The sequence below is a fragment of the Camelus dromedarius genome, chromosome 3, assembly GCF_036321535.1.
Source record: "Camelus dromedarius isolate mCamDro1 chromosome 3, mCamDro1.pat, whole genome shotgun sequence".
Lineage (NCBI taxonomy): Eukaryota > Metazoa > Chordata > Mammalia > Artiodactyla > Camelidae > Camelus > Camelus dromedarius.
The window spans coordinates 25849058-25870731 of NC_087438.1; the positions used below are offsets into that span (position 1 = coordinate 25849058).

General features: G+C 34.6%; 1 protein-coding gene across 8 annotated transcripts in view; it reads right to left on the reverse strand.

Moving 5' to 3' along the window:
* The window catches only part of CPLANE1 (ciliogenesis and planar polarity effector complex subunit 1), a 94993-nt gene that overhangs the window by 63883 nt on the left and 9436 nt on the right, over positions 1-21674 (reverse strand). For 7 of the 8 annotated variants that reach the window (XM_010977584.3, XM_031444124.2, XM_031444117.2 and 4 more), the window contains 12 exons: positions 21501-21604; positions 20179-20361; positions 18001-18250; positions 17671-17826; positions 16743-17512; positions 15983-16191; positions 15693-15773; positions 12570-12734; positions 8941-9114; positions 5308-5536; positions 4066-4205; positions 1250-1467 (listed from right to left, as the gene is read on the reverse strand). In XM_010977584.3, the coding sequence (XP_010975886.3) occupies positions 1250-1467; positions 4066-4205; positions 5308-5536; positions 8941-9114; positions 12570-12734; positions 15693-15773; positions 15983-16191; positions 16743-17512; positions 17671-17826; positions 18001-18250; positions 20179-20361; positions 21501-21604 (2679 nt within the window). Of the gene's footprint in view, positions 1-1249; positions 1468-4065; positions 4206-5307; positions 5537-8940; positions 9115-12569; positions 12735-15692; positions 15774-15982; positions 16192-16742; positions 17513-17670; positions 17827-18000; positions 18251-19978; positions 19995-20178; positions 20362-21500; positions 21605-21674 lie in introns of those variants that run through there. The other variant, XM_031444144.2, reaches the window with a different exon arrangement.

Consider the following 21674-nt stretch of genomic DNA (forward strand, 5'->3'; position numbering starts at 1 on the left):
ATTTTCTTTCTCCCCTTCCCACTCCCTCTGGACATAGACAAGGTACCCTTAGAAGCTGCTAGCAGCCATCCTGCTCCCACAAAGGGAGCCAGTCTTAAACGAAAGCTGACACCTTAGAAAACAAACTAGAAAGAGAGAGTCCAAGTCTTTGGTAATATAACTGGGCTTCTCAATTATGCCAATTTTGACCAAGTTTTCTGTTACTTACAACACAAGGGGTTCTAATTGCTACAGAGCAACATTTAAGAGAAATCCTACCATTGAAGATTATTCTAATAAAAAATAATAAAATGAAGTACTACTAAGAATAGTAACCACTCAAATGAATGTCAGCATAGCATATCCCAAAATGTCGTAAATGCTATTTCTAATTCCTAAACCAATATATTGAAGACTCAGATGTGAAACATCAACAAATGAAACATTTTAACCTACTGAAACATAACTCTAAGTATAACAAATGAGAATATAGCAAATAACTCTTAAAATAAAAAGAAAAGACGAGATTCAGATAGAAGTTGCTAATTCTAAAACAGTAAGTAGTAAGGAAACAGTACCAGAATCACTTCAAAATGTTAATCAAATATTAAAACAATTTAAATGTAAATAATTTACATTAACACTTTACATCTTAAAACCAGCTAATTGCAATTGTGTTAGGATTTTCAATAAGAGCAGAGGAAAAGTTCCTGAGAGGAATACAGTATTGTTATTTATAAACTAGAACTATCAATTGAAAAGTGCAGGATAAAAAAAATGACCTTTCAAATCAAAGGAAAATCAAAGCAAGTTTCTCAAAAGAGGCAAAGACAATGAGATGAATAAAAGACTAAAATAACATCTGGTTCTAAATTCTGACAGTCATTATTTTGCTACCCTAAACAATGTTTATTTTTTAAAAATCTGGATACAGAGAAGTATCTCTTCATTTTGTTTTATTACTGAAATAATTTAAGCATTTATTGTAAACTTACTATGTGTCCTAGGCCCTAAACTAAAAGCTTTTACAGGATATCTCATTTAATACAATGGTGCTATCAGAGGTAGCACTTTATCATCTGCACTTACAGCTAAGGAAACCTAAACATCGTTTGTCTAAGATTACACAATTGATAAACAGTAAAGCTGGGATCCAGATGTTTGCCTTCAGAGCTTGAATTTTAACTTGATGATTGTTATCGAGTTGATTACTTTAACAACTGGACAAAATCAGCCTGAAATTAATTAAAAGATTAAGCACTAAGCTTACTTCACTGAGAACAGCTGGCTGAGGACAGTATAATGGAGGAGCTGGAAGATACAAGCCGACCGGCACTAAGCCGCACAGTCTCTTACTGAAGTCCTTGGCAGAGCTTATCAGAAGCTGAAATGTCTCTGAAAGAATATCTGCATCAGCCATAACTGCTGCTTTCAGTACTTCCTGCACAGAACCCAACAGCAGACCTGCATCTTCCTCTTCAATGGGATCTACCAAGTACAAAATTAGGTAAAGTAGTTAAAATTTATATTGTACTTCTCATTCTATTTTGTAGGATAAAATTTCGTATCTGAACAACCTGATTGCTGAAAATAAACATATTGGTTGACATGCAAAACACCCAAACTTCTAGACAGAAATTTAATAAAGATTCTGTTACTTTAAGATTACAGGCAATCAGAGCACAAAGACTTTTTCCAAAATTATATAAGGTGTTATAATAACAATTATATAATAAAAATATTCTTGGAATACAGTCTTGACTCAAAAATAATAATAAAAGAAAAAATACTAACAGGAAGAAAAGAATGTCAGGAAAGACACCAAAATAATATACAACATCATGTGAAAGGCAGTGAGACAGTAATTATTTTCTTTTTCTTGTTTTGTTTTGTTTTGGGGGAGATAATTAGGTTTACCTATTTTTTAATGGAGGTACTGGGGATTGAACCCAGGACCTCATGCATGCTAGGCAGGCGTTCTACCACTGAGCTATGCCCTCTCCCTATTTTCTTTTTCTTAATAATCCATCACTGTACTTTTATAATAAAAAGGACTTGTGAAGCTAAAGAAAAAACCAGAAATACACAAAACAGTCATACAGTATGGCTTCAATTATATAAATACCTGTATATATACAGATATATTTGCCAGAAGGCAAAATGCATAGCGATATAGAATAGGAGACTTAGGGACTTTTATACTAGGAAATATTTTAAGCATACTTTAAGGTACAGAATATAATATAAAAACACTCATATCCTAACTTTTCACCCTTGTCTGATATTAATGTTTTTCCTGTATTTAATTTAGATTAAAAGAATAAAATGTTACAGACATAGTTGAAATTCCTTAGGTGCCGATCATATTCCATTCCCTCTCCAGGGAGTCAAATCCAGAATCTGGTGTGGCTCTGCTGGATCTCCTATTTGACATACGTTGTGTCTTCCTAGTCTATACTGTACAAAGTTTAACTTCTCTTTCATATTTTCCAACTCTTTTCTTTATATCTCTTTTGTATATATTTATTTTTATATCTCTCTATATATATACAGAGAGAATTCAAATTCATTTTCCAGTTCACTAACCATCTGCTGAGTTTTTTGTTTTTAAATCAGTTGGTTGAGGTATAATTTACATACACCAAAATTCATCCTTTTTTAAGTACATGGATCAATGAGTTTTGACAAATCTATACAGCCTGTAAGAACATTTCCATCACTCCACAAAAGTTCTCTTATACCCCTTTGTTGTCAGTTCCCCCCTTACTCCCAGGTAACCACTGAGTTGCTTCCTGTTTCTATAGTGTTGCTTTTTATAGAATGCCACATAAGTGGAATCATACAGTGTGTAGGTTTATTTCCGAGTTCTTTCATTCAGCATAATGGCTCTGTGATTCATCCATGTTGTTGCACATTAAACAGTAGTTCGCTCCTCTTTATTATTTTTGTATGGACATATCAGTTTGTTTACCATTCATAAGTTGATGAGCATTTGGATTGTTTCAATTTTTTGGATATTATGAAAAAGCTGCTATGAACATTCATATATAGGTTTCTCAGTGGACCCATGCCTTTATTTTTCTGGAGTAAATAATACCTAGGAGTGGAATCCACTGACTTTATTTTCTCTTTGTTTTTGACTCCTGGAAATTTCCCTTACTTGCTTTAAATCTTAGCCTTTAAATGTACATTTTTATATTTTATCTAGAAATACATTGTATCTATGTACTGACTGTGGGAAAGTTTTCAGAGCACCTAAAACAATATATTGACAGAACTGGAAGTTCATACTGGGAATTTTTTAGTCCTTTTTTTCAAAACTGACTTTCATATAGATACATTATCTTTTCATTTACTTTAAAAATAAACTGACAGAAATTATCAAAGAAAAGTTTTCAGTCTGATTTCCACATATTATGAGTTCTTTCCAGAAAGAGAATTTACAATTTAATAAATTCTAACAATCAAGAGTCAGAAGTCTCACTTCTTAATAGAGACAAGCACTAATAAAACCAAAGGATCCCACAGTTGTCCTGGTTTTATCATTAAATATATGATTTTAAATAACTGACTTCATTACTTTTTTTTTTTACTTCATTACTTTTTGTCTAAATTCCTACATCTGAAAAAGGACAGACAAATTTTATAGGGCTCCTGGGTAAACCTATGTAATACATGTAATATAACATTATTTTTAACTTTGCAATACCACTCTGAACTTTTTGAATTAAAAACAAAAAACAACACTATGATTTATGCATCAGGCAAGAAGTTCTAAGCACCCTTCCATGTCTGAGATTTTACGACTCCATGACTACAAAAGAAAATAATCCAAATGCAGCAAAACACCACTAGTATAAAGGCATGTATGGATAATTAGAATATCATTCAGATACTGCCCATCGTGTTTCGAGCTGCGTCAGTTTTGGATGCTCCCATAATTAAGAATAAATAGCATAGTTTTATTTTTGATAAGTTTACTTCAAAGCGTTAATATATATGTGAGTATTTAAAAGCATTTTCAAATACCATAAGCTTTACAGTAAGTAAGCCAATACATGTGCAGACCATATATAGGTAACGCACCTGTAAATTGTTTATATTTTGAGCCGTTTTCAGTTTTTGCTTCCAAAGAGGCTGGCTGACCTAAAAAACACTGCAGTTTTTCCTGGAAAATCTGTGCAGGAGTCATATTTAGTGGTAAATTCAGACCTTTTTTCTTGGACCTGAAATCATATCAAATTAAGGGAAATTAATCCAAAGTTTGAAAAAAAGGAAACATTCATACATCAAGAACTAACCATGAAATTTTAAAGAACAGAGAAATTCACTTTATTCACCCTATATTTAGAAAAGAACTAATCAAGAAAATATTGTATTAAGGAGAGCAGTAAGGTGTTTCCCGATTATGGTACTAATACATCTATCCATCCTTACCTCCCACTGCTGCCTACATACGTACTCTACCCAAACCAAACTGAACTCAGTTTTTGCCACATGCCTTTGCTCATGTTTGGAATGTTCTCTCTTCCGACAGCTACTGAATCTGTCAAGATCCCATCTTCCCTCCAATGCCCATCTCAAATGACATCTCCTACATAAAGTATTTCCTGCCCATCTCTCACTTGGTATTACTGCTCTCCCCGCTGTACCACTGGCACTTTTCTTACAACATTATGTAAATTATAATAATGTTTTGTCCTATTTTCTCTATTAAACCATAAATGCCCAAGCATAGAAACTACGTACCATTTAAATTTATATCCACGAAAATACCTGGTATAGAGCCTGGTACAGACTGACTACTTAATAAATAAATATATGTTGAATTACTGAATTGCAAAATATAGAAGACACAGCAATTCCCTAATATTCAGAATAGTTAAAACATAGGGATTAGTTTGATTAGCTTAAGACTCAAATCCTGTCTGGGAAAGACAAACTCTCCCATTGACTACAGGCCCTTTGAGGGCACTACTAACAAATAAAAGTTCTAAGCAGATGTTTTAACACAGAAAGCAAGACCCTGCACTGTCCCACACAGCAGCTGCCAGCTGCGCACGGCTTTCTAAATTTAAACTAATTAAAAGTAGATTGAAATGTCAGTTTCTTGGTCTTACTAGCCACATTTCAAGTGCTCAATAAATACAGATGGCCAGTAGCTATCCGACCGGACAGCACACACAGAATATTTCCATCACTGACGACAGTTCCGTTGGACAAGGCTTAACTAAGGATTCCACAAAATGTGTAAATACCAGCAATGAGTATACTTTAGATGACACCGTTACACTATTTCTTAACTTAAATGTGCCTAAAAATGCACACCTTGGGAAACTGCTATCACGTTTACAGAACAGTTGGAAGGCCACAGCGATCGAAACAGACGTCTTCCAGTCTCCAAGTTTATGTGCCAGCCACACTGCTTCTGGAACCAGGCCACCAATAAGTAATAATTCAAGGGCATATTCAACTGTCCACACATTAGAAAGATTCTGCTCTCGAACAGCGCTGGCCACCTTAGAGTGTTGCAGAGGAATAAGTCGAAAGGACTGCTCTGTGAGTAAATTAAAGAAAATGGATATTACAATTATATATAACAGAGCTCATGCTTCCTTACACAGATCTCTTCAATCAGTATTTTCCACACAGAACCACAACAAGGAAGATACGTACAGAATGGAGTAAAATAATGCTTTAACATACTCTAGAATAGTTTTTTTTTTAACACGTAAGAATTTGCCTCCTTAGTGGGTCATGAAGCAAATGTCAACATTGTTTAAAAAATGAAACAGTAGACACAGAAACAGAAGAGACAGTGCAGAGTGCATTACACAAAACAAAGGTAAATACGTACAGTTTAAAGAAGCTTTTTTGTCGGATAAAATAAACATACACACACTTAAATGTACTGGGCCACAGTGTACAGTTACTGCTGTGGCTGCTGTGAAACACACGTCTATTTCTCTACTACCTTACGACGTTTGGAGGGCAGAGACTGCATTTTCACTTGACTGCATTCCTCATAGTACCGATCATGTGATAAAAAACTAACTCGAGGTCATTAATACTCAGGCATATTAAGTGTTCAATATATTAGTATTAATAGTGTATTGAAATAGTATTAGAAAGTAGAAAAGTGTAATTTTCAATAATCCTGACTAAACAACAAGAGTTCAGTCTGGCCTGAGATTAAATACAAAGGGTATTGACATCCTTCTCCCCAGGCTTCTGTACCTTTCCCCAATTAAAGTGATTTGAGTAAGCAACTTCAAGATATGACAACAGCTCTGTTATTTTTGTTTAAATACAAATTGCTAAGATTTTTCACTCACTCCCTCAGAATAAAACTGGTAAATAGTACACGTGGGTTTCTGCTCTTTGAATGAAATGATTAGTCTCTCACATGATCTTCATAGGCTCTGCCCACATCAAGCACTTGGCAAACATTAGGAAAGAAATGAAAAATTCAGTCAGTGACTCTGATTCTGCATAGGCAAAAGGCCAGGAGACTGACTACATTTTTCCATTTTTTAATTCACTATGAGTAAGGTACTGTACCATGAAAAGAACTTGAATAATTTAATTTTCTGAAAATTTTACTGCTTTCACATAGCAAACATCACACCAAATAAGAAACTCAAATCCCCTATACATTCTGCCACTAGCTCTGATTTAAAAGATTAACATGAAATATACTGTGCATCAAGCCTGCTGATATCATTTTTCAAGACAGAGGGAGATTAAAAAAATTAAAGGATATGTACCAACTTTCAGATATTTAAATTTTCTACAATCAGTCTCAGGCATAGGAAAAGAACACAGAGCCTTCTCTCCTACTCTCTCCTCTTCACTGGAAAAATATTTACATAGCAAATAAAAAGGTGCATCTCTGAGCTTTTATGAATGCTTATGAATCTGTCCAGAAACAATTCAATGATGCTATCACCTTTCTTCCTAGAGCGTGATCAAGATGAGTCTCCCCTAGGTTTGTAAAGCCTTCTGTAAAGATAAAGATTATGAGCAAACAGCAAAAGTCCTGTTAATACCCGTGGCACAGAAAAACAAGAAATTGAGACAAACTTCCTAAGTACGAGGATTTTACCTTTTTTTTTTTTTTTTTTTTCTAAAAACCACATGAAGTTCTACTTCTTTTCTTCAGGAAAATTATACAGATTAAGGATATTATTTGTTGTCAGAAACACTACTAAAAATAGGGAGTTTAACAGATAAATTCTGTGGCTGTGACAAAAACAAGAGCTTAAATATAAAATAATTGTAATAATAATAATGTCAAATGTATAAGGAAAGAAGTAATACCCATTAGTCAGAGGAAAGCACAAAGGCAAGAGAAAGGAGCACAGGCCGTTCTCAGGGAGAAAAGGCCCGGAGCATGGGCTGAATCTGAGTTAGGGCATGGTGGAGAAGGGGGCAGAGCACCTGTTCCTCTCCTTACACCAGTTTCCTAAGAGAAGCCAAAATCAGGTCAGGGCCAACTTTTCTCCCCCAGAGAAGCAGGGACCCAGAGTAGAAACCTCGAGACAATTTCCCTTCTGCTCCTACCTCACACAGAAGGCTCCCTAGGGACGAGAACCTCCTGAAGACTCCCGGTGACACCAGAGACTAACCCTCCTGTTGAAGCATCCAACTGGGGGAGGACAGTCCTCCGCTCCCACCCACATCCTGAGACAATTACAGAACAGAGGCGTCTGAACACATAGCTCAAAACCCATGGTTCTGTGAGTAAATCTACTAAACACTTGTTGCTACCTTTATTAAACTTCTAATTACATGATATCTTACACTATTGTAACCTATGTGTGCCCTGTACATAAATATGTTCATGTTACATAAGTCATTTCATGTTATTTCCTGCTGAAAGCCTTCCAATAACTTCCCATTGTACTTAAAATTCAGATCCCGCACCCTGGCTTACATCATCTGACTTCATCTCATATCACTCCCCACCTCACCTCTGTGCTCCAGCCACATCAGCCTTTCAGCTTCTCAAACACGCCAAGTTTGTTCCTGCTCTGTGGCCTTTGCATAGGCTCAGGTTAGGCTGCTCTAAGTCCTATGTGTAGATGTCTGGCTCTCTCTGTCACTAAGAGTTCAGGTAAACGTCACCCCCAGAATGCTCTTTCCTAAATTCACCACCTGAACATGCCACTCAGTCACAATGCACTTCTCTACTTCAATTCTCTGCATAATAATGATCACCATTTGATATACCTTTGTTTATATATTCATTTATGTAATTTTCTGTCTCAACCTGCTAAATGTAAATTCCATAAAAGAACAGGTAATTCATCCGTTTTGTTCATGGCAGTTAGGATAAGACTGTTCCATATGTTAAAACAAAACAAAACTACAAATGTTTTCATATTTTATTAATTTCATCTGGTGCAGGCTAATATAATTCCAGCTCGCACAACACTATTTGACACATAGCAGGCACCTATACAAATTAGTAGAATGAATGACTACCATAGAAATCTGTGTACGTGTTTATTTCCATTAGGTCAGGGCAGTTATCTAGCACAGATCGAGGTACATTTTGACTCTATTAACGAAATGATTAAATAGAACAAAGAAAATTACCCGAATAAAATTATAAAAGTAAAATGTGCAAATAAAATTAAATTCTAAATTAGCATCCTCAAAACTAGTTAAATTTGTTAAGTTTGAAGGTGGCAGCTCTTTTACTTAAAAATGGAAACCTCATAATACTAATGTGTCTAAAATGTATCATTACAAAAATATATATTCAATAAAAACAAGTCCAAAGCAATCACCTTCTTCAGATTATATTCATTTGTAAACATTCACCTGAGTGTCTCCTATGTGTCGGGCACTAGGTGAGAACAGTATTATTTCTATAGAACAATGATCACTGTGTATTATGATTTGAAATATTACGTGCAAAAACAAGGTGAGAAAATTATCTATTTACTCCATTACCTGTTTTAATATGAAGGGGAGGAAGAACATTCACATTGTGAGGTGGCAAAATGCAAAGCAGTTGATTGGTGAAATAGGCGGCCATGAAGCGAGCCATGGACCGGACAACCCGCAACGCCGCCTCAGGATGAACATTCCCAGTCATTCCAGGCTCACAGGGAGACTCCTCAGGAACTGCAGGATACATACAGCAAATGACCAAAGGAGATTCTGATCAAACTATCCAAATGGGGCAATATTTAAGTTCCCAACAGTATTCAAGAAGAAAATTGTAATTAAAACTTTCTTCTGAGTTGAGCACCCATGGCCTGCATGAGCTATATTTATAATAGGTATCTATACTTCTTGAAGACAGTAGAACAAAAATAATTAGCTCATAATTATGAGCACATACACTAAGGAACTCCTTATGACTTTAAATTACTAGTTTTATCTAAAAACATGGACGGATTTATAAAAACAATCCAGCCTTACAAGCTTAGCATTTCATTATTTAATTTCTCTTCTTTCTCCCCTTTCTAATTTTCTCTCTTTAAAGAAAGGAGGCAGGGTTTACTCCAAAGATAATCTGAAAAGCACCAGAAGAGTGATTCTTAATGCTTTTTTCTGTACCATTAGGTCTGGGAATTATGATATACTCCCATTAGTAAGAGTATCTCATTACTGTAAGATTCTTTTGGGAGGTATGCACAAAAGGAATGCATGGGGTAGAGGGAGAAGGCAGGGGAGGGAGAGAGTCACATCAGGATTTCTAGGGTGATTCTGACATAAACTAAGCAGGCATACATGATGACATGTGTCATCCCTATTTGAGAATCAAAACTTGAGGGAAAGGTATAGCTCAAGTGGTCGAGTGCATGCTTAGCATGTACAAGGTCTTGGGTTTAATACCCAGTAACGCCCCCAAAAATAAATAAACCTAATAACCTCCCTCTAAAAATTAAATAAATAAATAAATAAATAAATAAATAAATAAATAAATAAATACATACATACTCAATAACAGAAACAAGCATTGGGATATTTGAAAATAAATAGTTAAACACTATTAAATACAGATAAATACTAAGTTAACATTAATTTTTACGAGATTTATGGCCCCAACAATGGCAAAGTATCTTTCTGTCCCAGAAGTCACTTGGTACATATTCACAAGAATGTTAATTAAGTTCTATATGAGTAGGGCCATTTCTTCTTTTCTCCCCCTGGGTAGGGGTAATTAGGTTTATTTATTTATTTAATGGAGGTACTGGGGATTGAACCCCAGACCTCACACATGCTAGGTGTACACTCTACCACTGAGCTATACCCTCCCCCCAGAATATGGCCATTTCTATCTTGTCACTGTATCACCAGCACCAATCACTCCTCTTACAGCAAGCACTCCAAGGGTATTTTTAATACACTTTATTTTACATAAAAGGGTTCTGAAAAAATTTTATTAGCCTTCAAGCAGGACTCTTCGTTTAATCACTCTAAGTTTGGGAAAACCATACTTTCCTTCACATAACGTTAAAAATACAGGGGGTAAGAATTTTTTTCTCCTAGGCAAAAGACTTAGAGTAGAAATTATACAAAGGCATGATTTCCAATAATCTTAATAATGCAAAAACTCATTATACAAAACTCAGGAATAAGCCCCTTAAACAGGAAGCAACCTAATTCTAAAAGATATTGTCATAGAGTAAAACTGTATCCATTCATAAGTTTAAAAAAGTTTAAAAGGGTAATTTTGTATATGGCATAGTAAAGGTGTTAGTAATAGCAACCTTATGCAATAAAAATTAAATTATAACTACATACAATAACTTAATGAGATAAGTGTGCAGAAAGGAGATAACAGCAGGTTTGACTACTCGAAAGGCTTATAAAGTTGCTTATAACATTGACCTTTGGTTGGTTTAGGAACTTGGATATGGGGAGGATTCCCACCACTTTAACTGATGAAGAGTGGCTCACTGGACCTAATTGTACTAAAAATGTTGTTTAACTGAATACCTGCTTTCTTTCTGAAAGTGTGGAATTTTGGCATGGGCTAGGCAGAGAGGGTCTACGTGACCAGCCCCTGATTAGAAGCCCTACGCACTGAGTTTCTAATGAGTTTTGCTGGTAGGCAACATCTCAGATGTGTTGTCACAACTTTTTGCTGGAGGAATTAAGTATGTCCTTTGTGAATCTGTTGGGAAAGGATTCTTGGAAGCTTGTGCCTGGCTGCCTCCAGACTTCACCCCATGCTGTTTTTCTCTCCGTTGATTGTGCTTTGTACCTTTTCATTGTAATGAATCACAGGTGTGAGCACAACCATCTACTGAGTCTCAGGAGTCCTCTCTGTGAATCACTGAAGCTGGGGGCTAGTCTTGTGGACTCCTGACCCAGTAGAGATATGCTTAATGGATTCTAAGCAATTATCATTATAAATGAAAACAAACACATTACTATAGGTTCAACTTATCTTGAAAGTCAAATTATTAATGACAATATTGCTGAAAAAAAAATGAAGAATATCCAGTCAGTTAAAAAAATCACACATAAAAATCTTCCACTCATCCACAGCTAGCAGGCCTTTCTCAAGGGCAATTTGATCCAGGCATCAAAAGTCAAAACCATGGATTCTCTTTGATCTGTAAACTCATTTCTAGAAATTTATCCTAAAGACATCATTAGTAATGCTTACAAAAATTTATGAACCCTGCAGCATTATTTAAAATAGTAAATAAGTGGCAACAACCTAAAATGTGCAAATAATGAGGAAAAGGCTTAATAGGTTTTTTAAAAGAATATTAATTTACACTGGAAAATATTCATCATAATATTAAATTTAAAAGATTATAAAACAATATACAGCTCTGGTAATATACATATATAAATGTATATAGACAAAAAAGTGGTAGAATTAAGAGTGATTTCATTTTCTTCTTTATACTTTTCTATATTTTCAAAATTGTCTAAAATGAACATGGACTGCTTCCATAACAAACACAAAAATTTAAAAAGATAAAAATCACAAAGAATAAGAAATCTATAAACAGTGGCTGAAGACAAAAAAAAAATTGTCATGAACTCCATTTATTCCGTTTAGAAAGTTCTGATACATTAAGCCTTTCTGACACATTCATATGCATAGTATACATCTAATGTCTACCACCATACAACCATTATCAATATAGTATGTGTTTGTTCTTATGTATCTTTCACTCTGGTTATTGCTTAATGTAATTATACGTCTTTTAAAAAGGGCAATCCAGATACTATGCAGCCTCTTAAACAGACTTTAAAAGGACTCAGAATACCTCAGAAAGTGATTTCCATCACTTTACTAAACCACCTTAGGCAACAGTTAAAGAAAATATAACTGTATTAATGAAAAGTACTTGGGTACCGATAGTATGTCCAACAAATGTGGCGGTGGGACAACAATTACATCAGTTTAGCAGGCTATTACTGCTAAGCCTAGGGACCCAAAGATTAAAAACAAACACACACAAACATGACCCTGCCACTGAGAAGGTGACCGTCCAAATTCACCACAACAGGGTAGAGCAACCAACTTTTATGCATAAGCAATTTCACATCTAAACCTATAAACACAAACTACTAACATTAAACATATTGGTTTTTGAAAAGCATACCTGAGCAATCTTCATTTTCATTCACAGGTAGGTAGGACCATCTCAGTATTTCTCTTACTAGCTGATCACACAATCCTTGAGCGTCGTTTAAATTATAGTTATAGAGGTGGCAGTATAAAAGGGAAAGATAATAGCGCATCTGGAGAAAACACGCCCTTCTTCCTCCTTCAACAGGAAAGAATTAAGCTTACATTAAAAACATGCTAGCTGGGCAACGTTCTTGACCTGGATACTGGGTAGATGCAAGCATTTAGTTTATAAAAATTCATTAAGCTGTACACTTGTGTTGTGTAAACTTTTCTGTATGTTTTATACTTCAACAAAAAACAGGTCAGCAATACTTTGTTCTTTTTCATTTTAAGTTCTGAACAATTTTATTTTCTTTCATCAGGTCCTAGGATGACTAAGATTTTATCTAAAGAGAGATGCAAATCAGCCTCATCTCAGAACTAAAATCCACTAATGACATCTGTCTCAAGTACACATAACATGAAACAGAAAGTTTAAAAAAAACCAAAACCCAAAAAACAACCACAAAAAACAAGAAACTGTACAAATACCAAATAGATAATCAAAGGACTTTCCAAAGAAGAAACACTATCCAATGAAACAGGAGCCCAGGATGACCGCCTTCAAATATCTGAAGGGTGCTTAGGACTGAGACTGCTGGTTGCCTGCCCCTTAGCCATGCTTCCTAAGCAAAAGAATTTTAATTTTATTTGGGGTTACAACGCACCCAGATCACAATTTCTTGCTAGATGTGGCCATGTGAAAATAAGACAAATTTCTGAAGGAAGAGATAGTAATACTGTGCAGAACCACCAGAAAAGCTGCTTAAAGAGAGGTAACTCAGCTAGCAGGTGCACCCTTTCTTGCCCTTCGTGCCTTCCTCCTTTCTTCTACCTAGATGATGTATGTGATGGCTGGAGCTCCAGCACCCTTCTTAACTCATGTAATGGCCTTAGGATGGGAAGCAATGCATTTGGTGATGGAGAAGAAAAACTAAAACAGCATGAGTCCTTGAAGAGACCACAGAAACACCAAATCAGCCCCATGCTGCCAACTTCTCCTTTTCTAAGAAGGAGAAATAAACTTCTTGTTGAAGCCACTGTTACTTTCAGCCTCCATTATAAGAAATCATTGCAAATGGATACAACTAGAAACATGAATTAAATGAAATGGTCCACAGTGGAACTCATTATGAAAACTTTCCTTCACGAGAACTTCTCATCACCTTAATGCCACTCTTCTCCATCCAGTTGGACAAATGCAAGGACTACATCAGGCTTCTTTCTCTACTCAGTCACAAGTCCAACTGATTAAATCTATTAAATATTTGACAAATGTGACTTCTCTTCTCCAGTACTCTGGACATTGCTTTGGTTCAGGATCTCCTCAACTGACTAATTTTCTTGCTTCTAGGTAAAATCCACATCTCCACACCACACTCTTACAAATGGCCCTCCACGGTGTACCAAAGTGATCTTTCCAAATGGCCTATATTTATTTGAAAAGTTCTCTTTCCTACTTATATTAAGTGATCCCACATCTTTAGGATAAAATATTAACCCTGGGGCACTGCAGAATATGTTCCTTTATCATCTGTTCTCTGACTCTCACTTTAGCTCTCACCACCCCAACCTCCAGGTTACATACATATTTCATGTAATCTAGTCCTGTTAAAGTACTGTAGTTTATCAAAACTGCCATGGTTTCTCATGCTTTTTTTTGTTTGTTTGTTTTGGCATTCTTTTTTTTTTTTCCTTTCATGCCTTTTTGCTTTTGGAATGCTATTTCCTTTGTTAAACCATTCTCACTACTTCAATTAGATGATTTTCACACAGTTTTAAATATCAGCTCGTCCAGGTTTTCCCAGGACTGATTGCATTCCAGCCTCAGACCGTATGCAGTGCTCTTCTGTCCTTCCCCAGCAACTACCACAAAACATAATGAGAAACATGCTAGTTATTTATGTAATCTCTCTTCCAGGTTGTGGGCAACTTGAGGGTAAACTTGCTTATTTCAGTTATTCCTAGTACCTAACACAGTACTAGGTACATAGCAGGCCCTCAATAAGTACTGGTTAAGTAGATAAGTGAATGAAATATACAAAGCCACAGCAGTCAGAAAATAAATTTAATAATTGGCCAAACCTAACATAAATACAAAACAGAAACAGACTCATAGACATAGAATACAAACTTGTGGTTGCCAGGGGGGAGGGAGGTGGGAAGGGACAGACTGGGAGTTCGAAATTTGTAGATACTGACAGGCATATGTAGAACAGATAAACGAGATTATACTGTATCGCACAGGGAAATATATACAAGATCTTGTGGTAGCCCACAGTGAAAAAGAATGTGACAATGAATATATGTATGTTCATGTATAACTGAAAAATTGCGCTCTACACTGGAAATTGACACAACATTGTAAACTGACTATAACTCAATTAAAAAAAAATAATTAAAAAATAAAAAATTGGCCAAACCTGATCATGTACTGGTTATAGTCAAAGCTAGCTGCAAGGTCACTAGCTGAGAACCTATCATAACCTCAGCTCTATATCATAAAAGCTATCACCAGTTTCTAGACTCCACACCCCTATATTCTCATCAAAACTCCAATTAGCCCACAGTCAGTCTAACTTATAGGAAACTCTTAAAGTTGAATTACTTAAGTGGAGAGAGCCTAGGCTACATGTTTCTATAAGTCTGCAATGAGGTGACAAAATATGTGACCCACGGTTTCTTATTTAGATACTTGCAGCCCCTCTAAATGACAAAAAATTTTTTAATTTAAGATTTAAGCCTCATTTTTCTCCCATCAGCAATAAATCATAGGTTCCATCACTAACCAAAAAACAGGACAGAGGAGCCTTATCCATGGATTACAAAAAATACAACAACAACAAAAAAAAAACCGAGGTGCTACAAATTTCAAGACTAAGAATAATTTTAAATAACTATTTCTGACAGCCAAGGGACCTACATTATGTATTCTATTTTAACATTAAGAAATTGTAAACACTCAGAAATCTGTAATTATTTTTAAGCTCTACAGCATGCTAAAATATGTTCCTACCAATAATATAGCAAGTAATATTTTTTAACACTCCCCTACCTTTCTCTTGGGTTTCTTGCAGAGCTTTCTTCCATATTTGAACAGATTTTTCATATGATCCTAATAGGAAGCACTCTTCACCTACAAAGTTGTTAACCAACAATTAGCCACAGTTAATTCAATTACTTTATAAAAATTTACTTGTTTTAAAATTTAGTGGATACTGTTCAGCCAGAAATTATTTTGAAAAAAACAAATAACTACAACCAATACAACCAATTAATAAAACCAAAGTCCAGCTAACGATATTGCTTGTTCCTAGAAGAAGAAACTGTTTATAAGATACTGACCATTGATGGGTTTAAGTTGTAAGGTCTGGTTCAAGCGAACGCCAGCAGTCTGCAATGTAGCCTGTATATGACATAACAGGGACTTGACAGTAGATGCTTCGTGTGTCATCTTTTCAGTTAAGTGTATGTCATCTTCAGGAACTCTTTGACTTAACTGTGTTTGATACCACAAAGTTTTTCTGTACAATGTTCTCCAGAGAACAATCAATCTGCACACAAAATTAGGTAATCATCACAACCAAATTTCAGACTAGGGGTAAGAATGAGCCTCTTCCTAAGCCTTTTTTTTTTCCCCTGCCTGTACTCTTCACTGAGGTGATAACACATATACAAATTGATCAGATTTAAATATAGCACAAAGTCCACTGATCAAAAAAATGCATAACATATTTTTAAAACCTCCATAAATGTTTTATGTACCTACAGTCATTTTTCTACAGCGCTTACCTAAACCAAAATCTATCAACAGTATCATGGTTGCCCAAGATTAGTAAAATATGTGTGTTGAATAACATTTGGCATAAACCCTAAAATATTTTTAAATAACATAAAATCTATAGTGCTGAGGATACAGGGTTTCCTTTTGGGGTGATAAAAATATTCTGGAATTTGTGCTAATCGTTCTACAACCTTGTGATTATACTAAAAAAAAATAAGGGATTTGTACACTTTAAAATGGTGAATTTCACAGTATGGGAATTATATCTCAATTTTTAACATCTATAATACTGATGGTATCCTAATATTAAAGTCATTATACCTGTGTCCTGGCTGTTGAACAAGATTCAATACTTGAGGACGAATCTTGAAAGATGAGCTCCAAGACCAGCTTTCCTGAGAACCACTATCTTGAAACATTTGAAAAATGGGTACCATCAATGAATCTTGCTTTACTGTTCCACTTCCATCAGCAGATGCTGAAATCACTTCAGGCTGAAGGCTGTATATGCCATTTAAATTATCAGCTACCATTATGAGTAAATGAAAACAAGCTAAAAGCTTCTCCGAGAATAACTGACCTTCTTGCTGTTGAGTCAGCAAAAGCTTTACAGTATTTGATGTCAGCTTTACCAAATGTCCTACATCTTGTCCGTACCTCAAATCCCAGTAGTGGACTGATAAACACTGATGAAAAAGTTGCAAGACACAAAGTACCCATGCATCATATACTGGGCTCTTGCTTAGAAAAAGATCAAGTTTTGGGAAAGGACATTTTATAAATTGAAGAATGTAGAAAAAATGAGTGATACAAACTACTGTGTAATTTAACATTAAATCTTTTTCTGTCACATTTTTTGAAATTCCTATAGTCCATGCTGAAAGGAGATTTTTCTGGACAGAATGTAGCTCTGTAACAGTTTTATCTGTCTCTTCAGTATCATCCTTTGCATGTATCGTATCAAACATAGAAGCAAATTCCAACCTTCCTTCCTTGGCACTACTAAACAATAGATCACTTTTTCGATTGCAAAAGGAGAGTAAGTTGTTTGGAAAGTGTTTGCCTTCATTAGTTTCTTCTGCTTCAAAATCCTAAAACATGAGTGAAAAAAATTATACTTAGTATCATTAAATACCTTACAAGTAGAATTATTTGATGTTCTCAAGTTTCTCTTTCTTTAATAAGAGAAAAACAAGAACAAAGTCAATATGTAACTGCTCAAAGTATATAAAACACTGCTACTAAGTACCTGTAAATTTGCTGTTTTTTCATTTAATTTCATTGTTTCTTCTGCCTGCAAGAATCTCGGGACAGTAAAATCAGCTGAATGTTCATTTCCTTGGTGTTTTAACAGGCTAGATTTTAGGGAATCCAGTGATCTCAAGTTCAGCCCTTTGCTGTTTGGCTATAGAAGAAAAGATAAAAGATTTCCAAGAGCAAAATTTTACCCATAATTCTACTACAATTAAGACTTCGATAGACAACTGTATATAATCCAAGGATATAACTGTCAGCACAGTTTAAAATCTGAAAAGACTAAGAAGCCAACTTTCACTAATGATACCAAAAAGCACTATACCTTAGACAATATCACACTTTGGTATGTTTTCTCAAGTCTCTGGGTTGAATCAAGTAGAAGGGATTTCATGAGCACTGACGGAGACAGATTATCAAGAAATCGAAGGGTTGTGATCATGTATCCATCAGAAATAATGAGGTAGGGTAACCGTGAGTGTGCTTTTATAGAAAATCTCTGTCTCATAGGGTCACTATCAGAAGCTGATGAATCTACAGAATTAGTCGAATCTTGAAATGTAAACTGCTGTGGTCTAGCAAATAAACATCAAAATTCAAGAATTAGTGAGAGAAAAATCTTAACAGAAACAGTCATATTATTCCAAACAAAAAGAAAAAAACAAAAAGATTAAAAGTTCTAGAATAATAAAAAAGCAAACAAATTAAATACAAAAATATTAAACATGCATATATCTGTAAGGAAAGCATAAGTGACTCATACGGACTTACGTGGTTTTTAAAATTTTCTCAGAATTGTGGCATTTACTCTATTTTGTTTTTAATCTAGTTTTATTGAACCTCTTTCAGAAAAGAATTGAGGTGGTTCATTATTTACTATTAAAGAGAGTTAAATAGTTAACTTTCCTTCTTACCATATATTATAAGAATATAATTAGGAGTTATGAGTATGTTTGTTGTTAAGGAAAAGAAAAGAAATTTGAAGAGGATGGTGGTAAGTAAAATTTTATCAGCTTAAGATTAAATTTGACTGAGTTTCCACATAAATGTAGTTATTTATTGTTATGGCGCCTGATTCTAAGTACTTAATATCATTGATTATTAATTTGGGGGTTTTATAAATATAAAGAGAACAAATAATAAAAATACAAATTTTTTTCTGGTTAGGGAACTATTCAAATTTAGATTTTATTAGCCAAATGGTCCACAATAGAAGACTAGTTATAGAATGTACACACTTATGAAATCTATACAACTAATAAAAAGTGACCATGTGGAAAGATGTATAAGACATGGAGTTAAATAAAAAAGCAAAATAGTAAACAGCATATATCATATAATTTATTTTGCTTTAAAAAAGAAACTAATGTTATTGTAATTGTTATATAAATTTTTTAATTTGGAGGACAACACACTCAAATGCTAATAATTGCTATCTCTGAGGAACAGGATTACAAGTCTTTCACTTTCTACATTATTTAGTTTTGTACCATTTGATTTTTAAGTTTTTAAAATAATGAGTATGTATTACTTTCATAATCAGAAGAAGCAATCCATTTTGAAAGACCCCAAATATTAATTTTAAAGGAAAATGTGAAGAAATTCAAGTCAATTATGAATCAGACCAGAAGAAACAAGGAAAAAAACACTTTCACTGCATGAAGTGATAAGTTTTCCCATTAGAATTTTCTACTGCTAAAAATTAAGCACAACTTTTTGCTAAATATAATCAGAAGGACAGCCCTCTTCAGTTTCCTTTTTATAAAGCAAAGGGAATGGATTAGTTTCAAAGACCTTTTCCAATTTTTTTTGTTTTGTACAAACCTGTGTATATGTGGCTAGCCATATATAATACTCCCAACATCAGTAACAACAAACATTTACTGAGCACTTACTACTTCATCCCTCAATCCTAAGAGACAATTATTGTCGTCTTCATTTCACAGTAAAAGAAACAGAGGCTTGAAGAATAACTTACCCAAAGTCACACAACTAATAAACAGAAGAACCCAGATTTGAATCTTGATCTGTATGACTCCAAAGCCAAACTGCTACCCCATCTCACTAAAAATTAAAATATGGCTAAATTCTAAAGTCTTCTATCCATTTCCAACAACTTTTCCCCTTTTTCCCTCTAGGAAAAAAGTAAATAAATACATATGCCAAGTTAATTTTGAGTTATTAATTTAAGTAATTGTGTTCTTCTTTTAAAACAGTAACGGACATATCATGTTTTTATTAACTTTTATATCAAAGAAGATACATTTTTAGTGCTATTGAATATTTAAATAACATATACTTACATAGCCACAATGTCAAATTCTCACCAGGATTAAGCCACAAAAAGAAATAGAAGAAAACTATAAATAAGAAACATATTGAGATGACAGACTCAAAGAAAGAATAAGACAATGTGAAAGACGAAATTATTAAAAAAAAACAGTAAAATAATATCAAAAGAGAAAAAATCTGTAAATAAATTAAAACAATTCAAATGTCTCACCTATATGTTATTAGTGGGTGAAGAGGAATAAATTCTGCTGGCCCAAATTCTATAGAGCAACCAAATGTAATTAATGTTAGCAATTCACCTTGGCAGGTCAACAAAACTAGGGAGCCACGTTTTAACACACAAGCCAGAAAAAGACTGTCATGAGTCCAGCTGATACCACCTACCCAGTATGACCTAGAAAAAGCAAGACAATATGTTTAGAAAGGACATGTCTTTGACAATTTATAATGGCCAAGGAGGGGTGAGACACTTCAAAAAATAATGGCAAAAGAATGAATTGTAGGCAAATGTCACATACATTTTGTGTATTTTACTTTCCAGAAAAAAGGTAAGAAAAAAGGCGTTTGTGCATGAACATCTACTCTACACAACATACCAATTAGAAATTTACCTAGATTCATAAGCAAACCATAAGATGGAAATACTACCTAAAAAAGCAGAGCTTTTTAGTCCCTTAGATCATAATTAGAACAACTTTTAATTCTAGTGGTGTCCACAGCTAAGATCTACTGGTAGATCTGAAGTGAATACCATGCCTGTCTTCTCTGCAGCCTGCCAGAGCTCCACTCAGTAGCAGACTCCCTCCTCCCAAAGCCATTACTACTCCTTAAGTATCTAATAATATTAATAATGTTTCTTTCATGGGGATAAAAAGTAGCTCCTCCTCTTGTAAATGATGACCACCCTAAGTCAAAGAAACCACTGAACTGAGACCAGTAATACCTCTAGAAAGGAACTTTTGGGGAGAGAAAGAAAATAAAGAGGCAGCCTGGATGAACCTAAAAACTTTGGAAATTCAGAGAACACACAGAAGTATCTAGAAAAGGAAACCTGGAGGCTCCAAGAGGAAATATTCCTGCTCTACAATCCTGCGTTAAGTCCATGTGCCATCCAAAATCACCATTTATGTTGCTATCAACCCTTATGCAGAGAATGCTACTTTTGTTTAAAAGGCTATAAACACCTCAACCTGAGTATATAATGGTCTTCCCAATCCAGGTTATTCCATTCAGTCTCTCTAACTAAGCCCAGTATTTCTCTACCAAATTATGATTCTACTCCTCCTGAGGCAACACAGAAAGAAACAAAAAAGAAAATATGTTCATTGACTTCTAACCTTTCAGACCCTTTCCTGAGGCATTTAAGGCCTTCCTTATATAAAGCAATTATTAGAATCTATCAAGCACAAATGCTAAAAGTCGCATTATCTATCTAAATATTTATTTAGACACCTACTGAATTATCAGAGCCTTAAACTTATTAACCTATTAGAAAAGAAAATAAAAACACTAGAGATACAAAAGAATTCTTACCTGATAAGTGTAGCTGGAACCACAGGATTCTTATTACTACATCCTTTAAGGCTACCACAGAGAGTAACAAAATTCAATGTGTTTATAAATAATACCTGAGTTGACTAGAAAGAAAAAAAAAAAAGACAACAAAACCATTAAAATTATTTTACTTATAATTCTGCAGATCTAGAG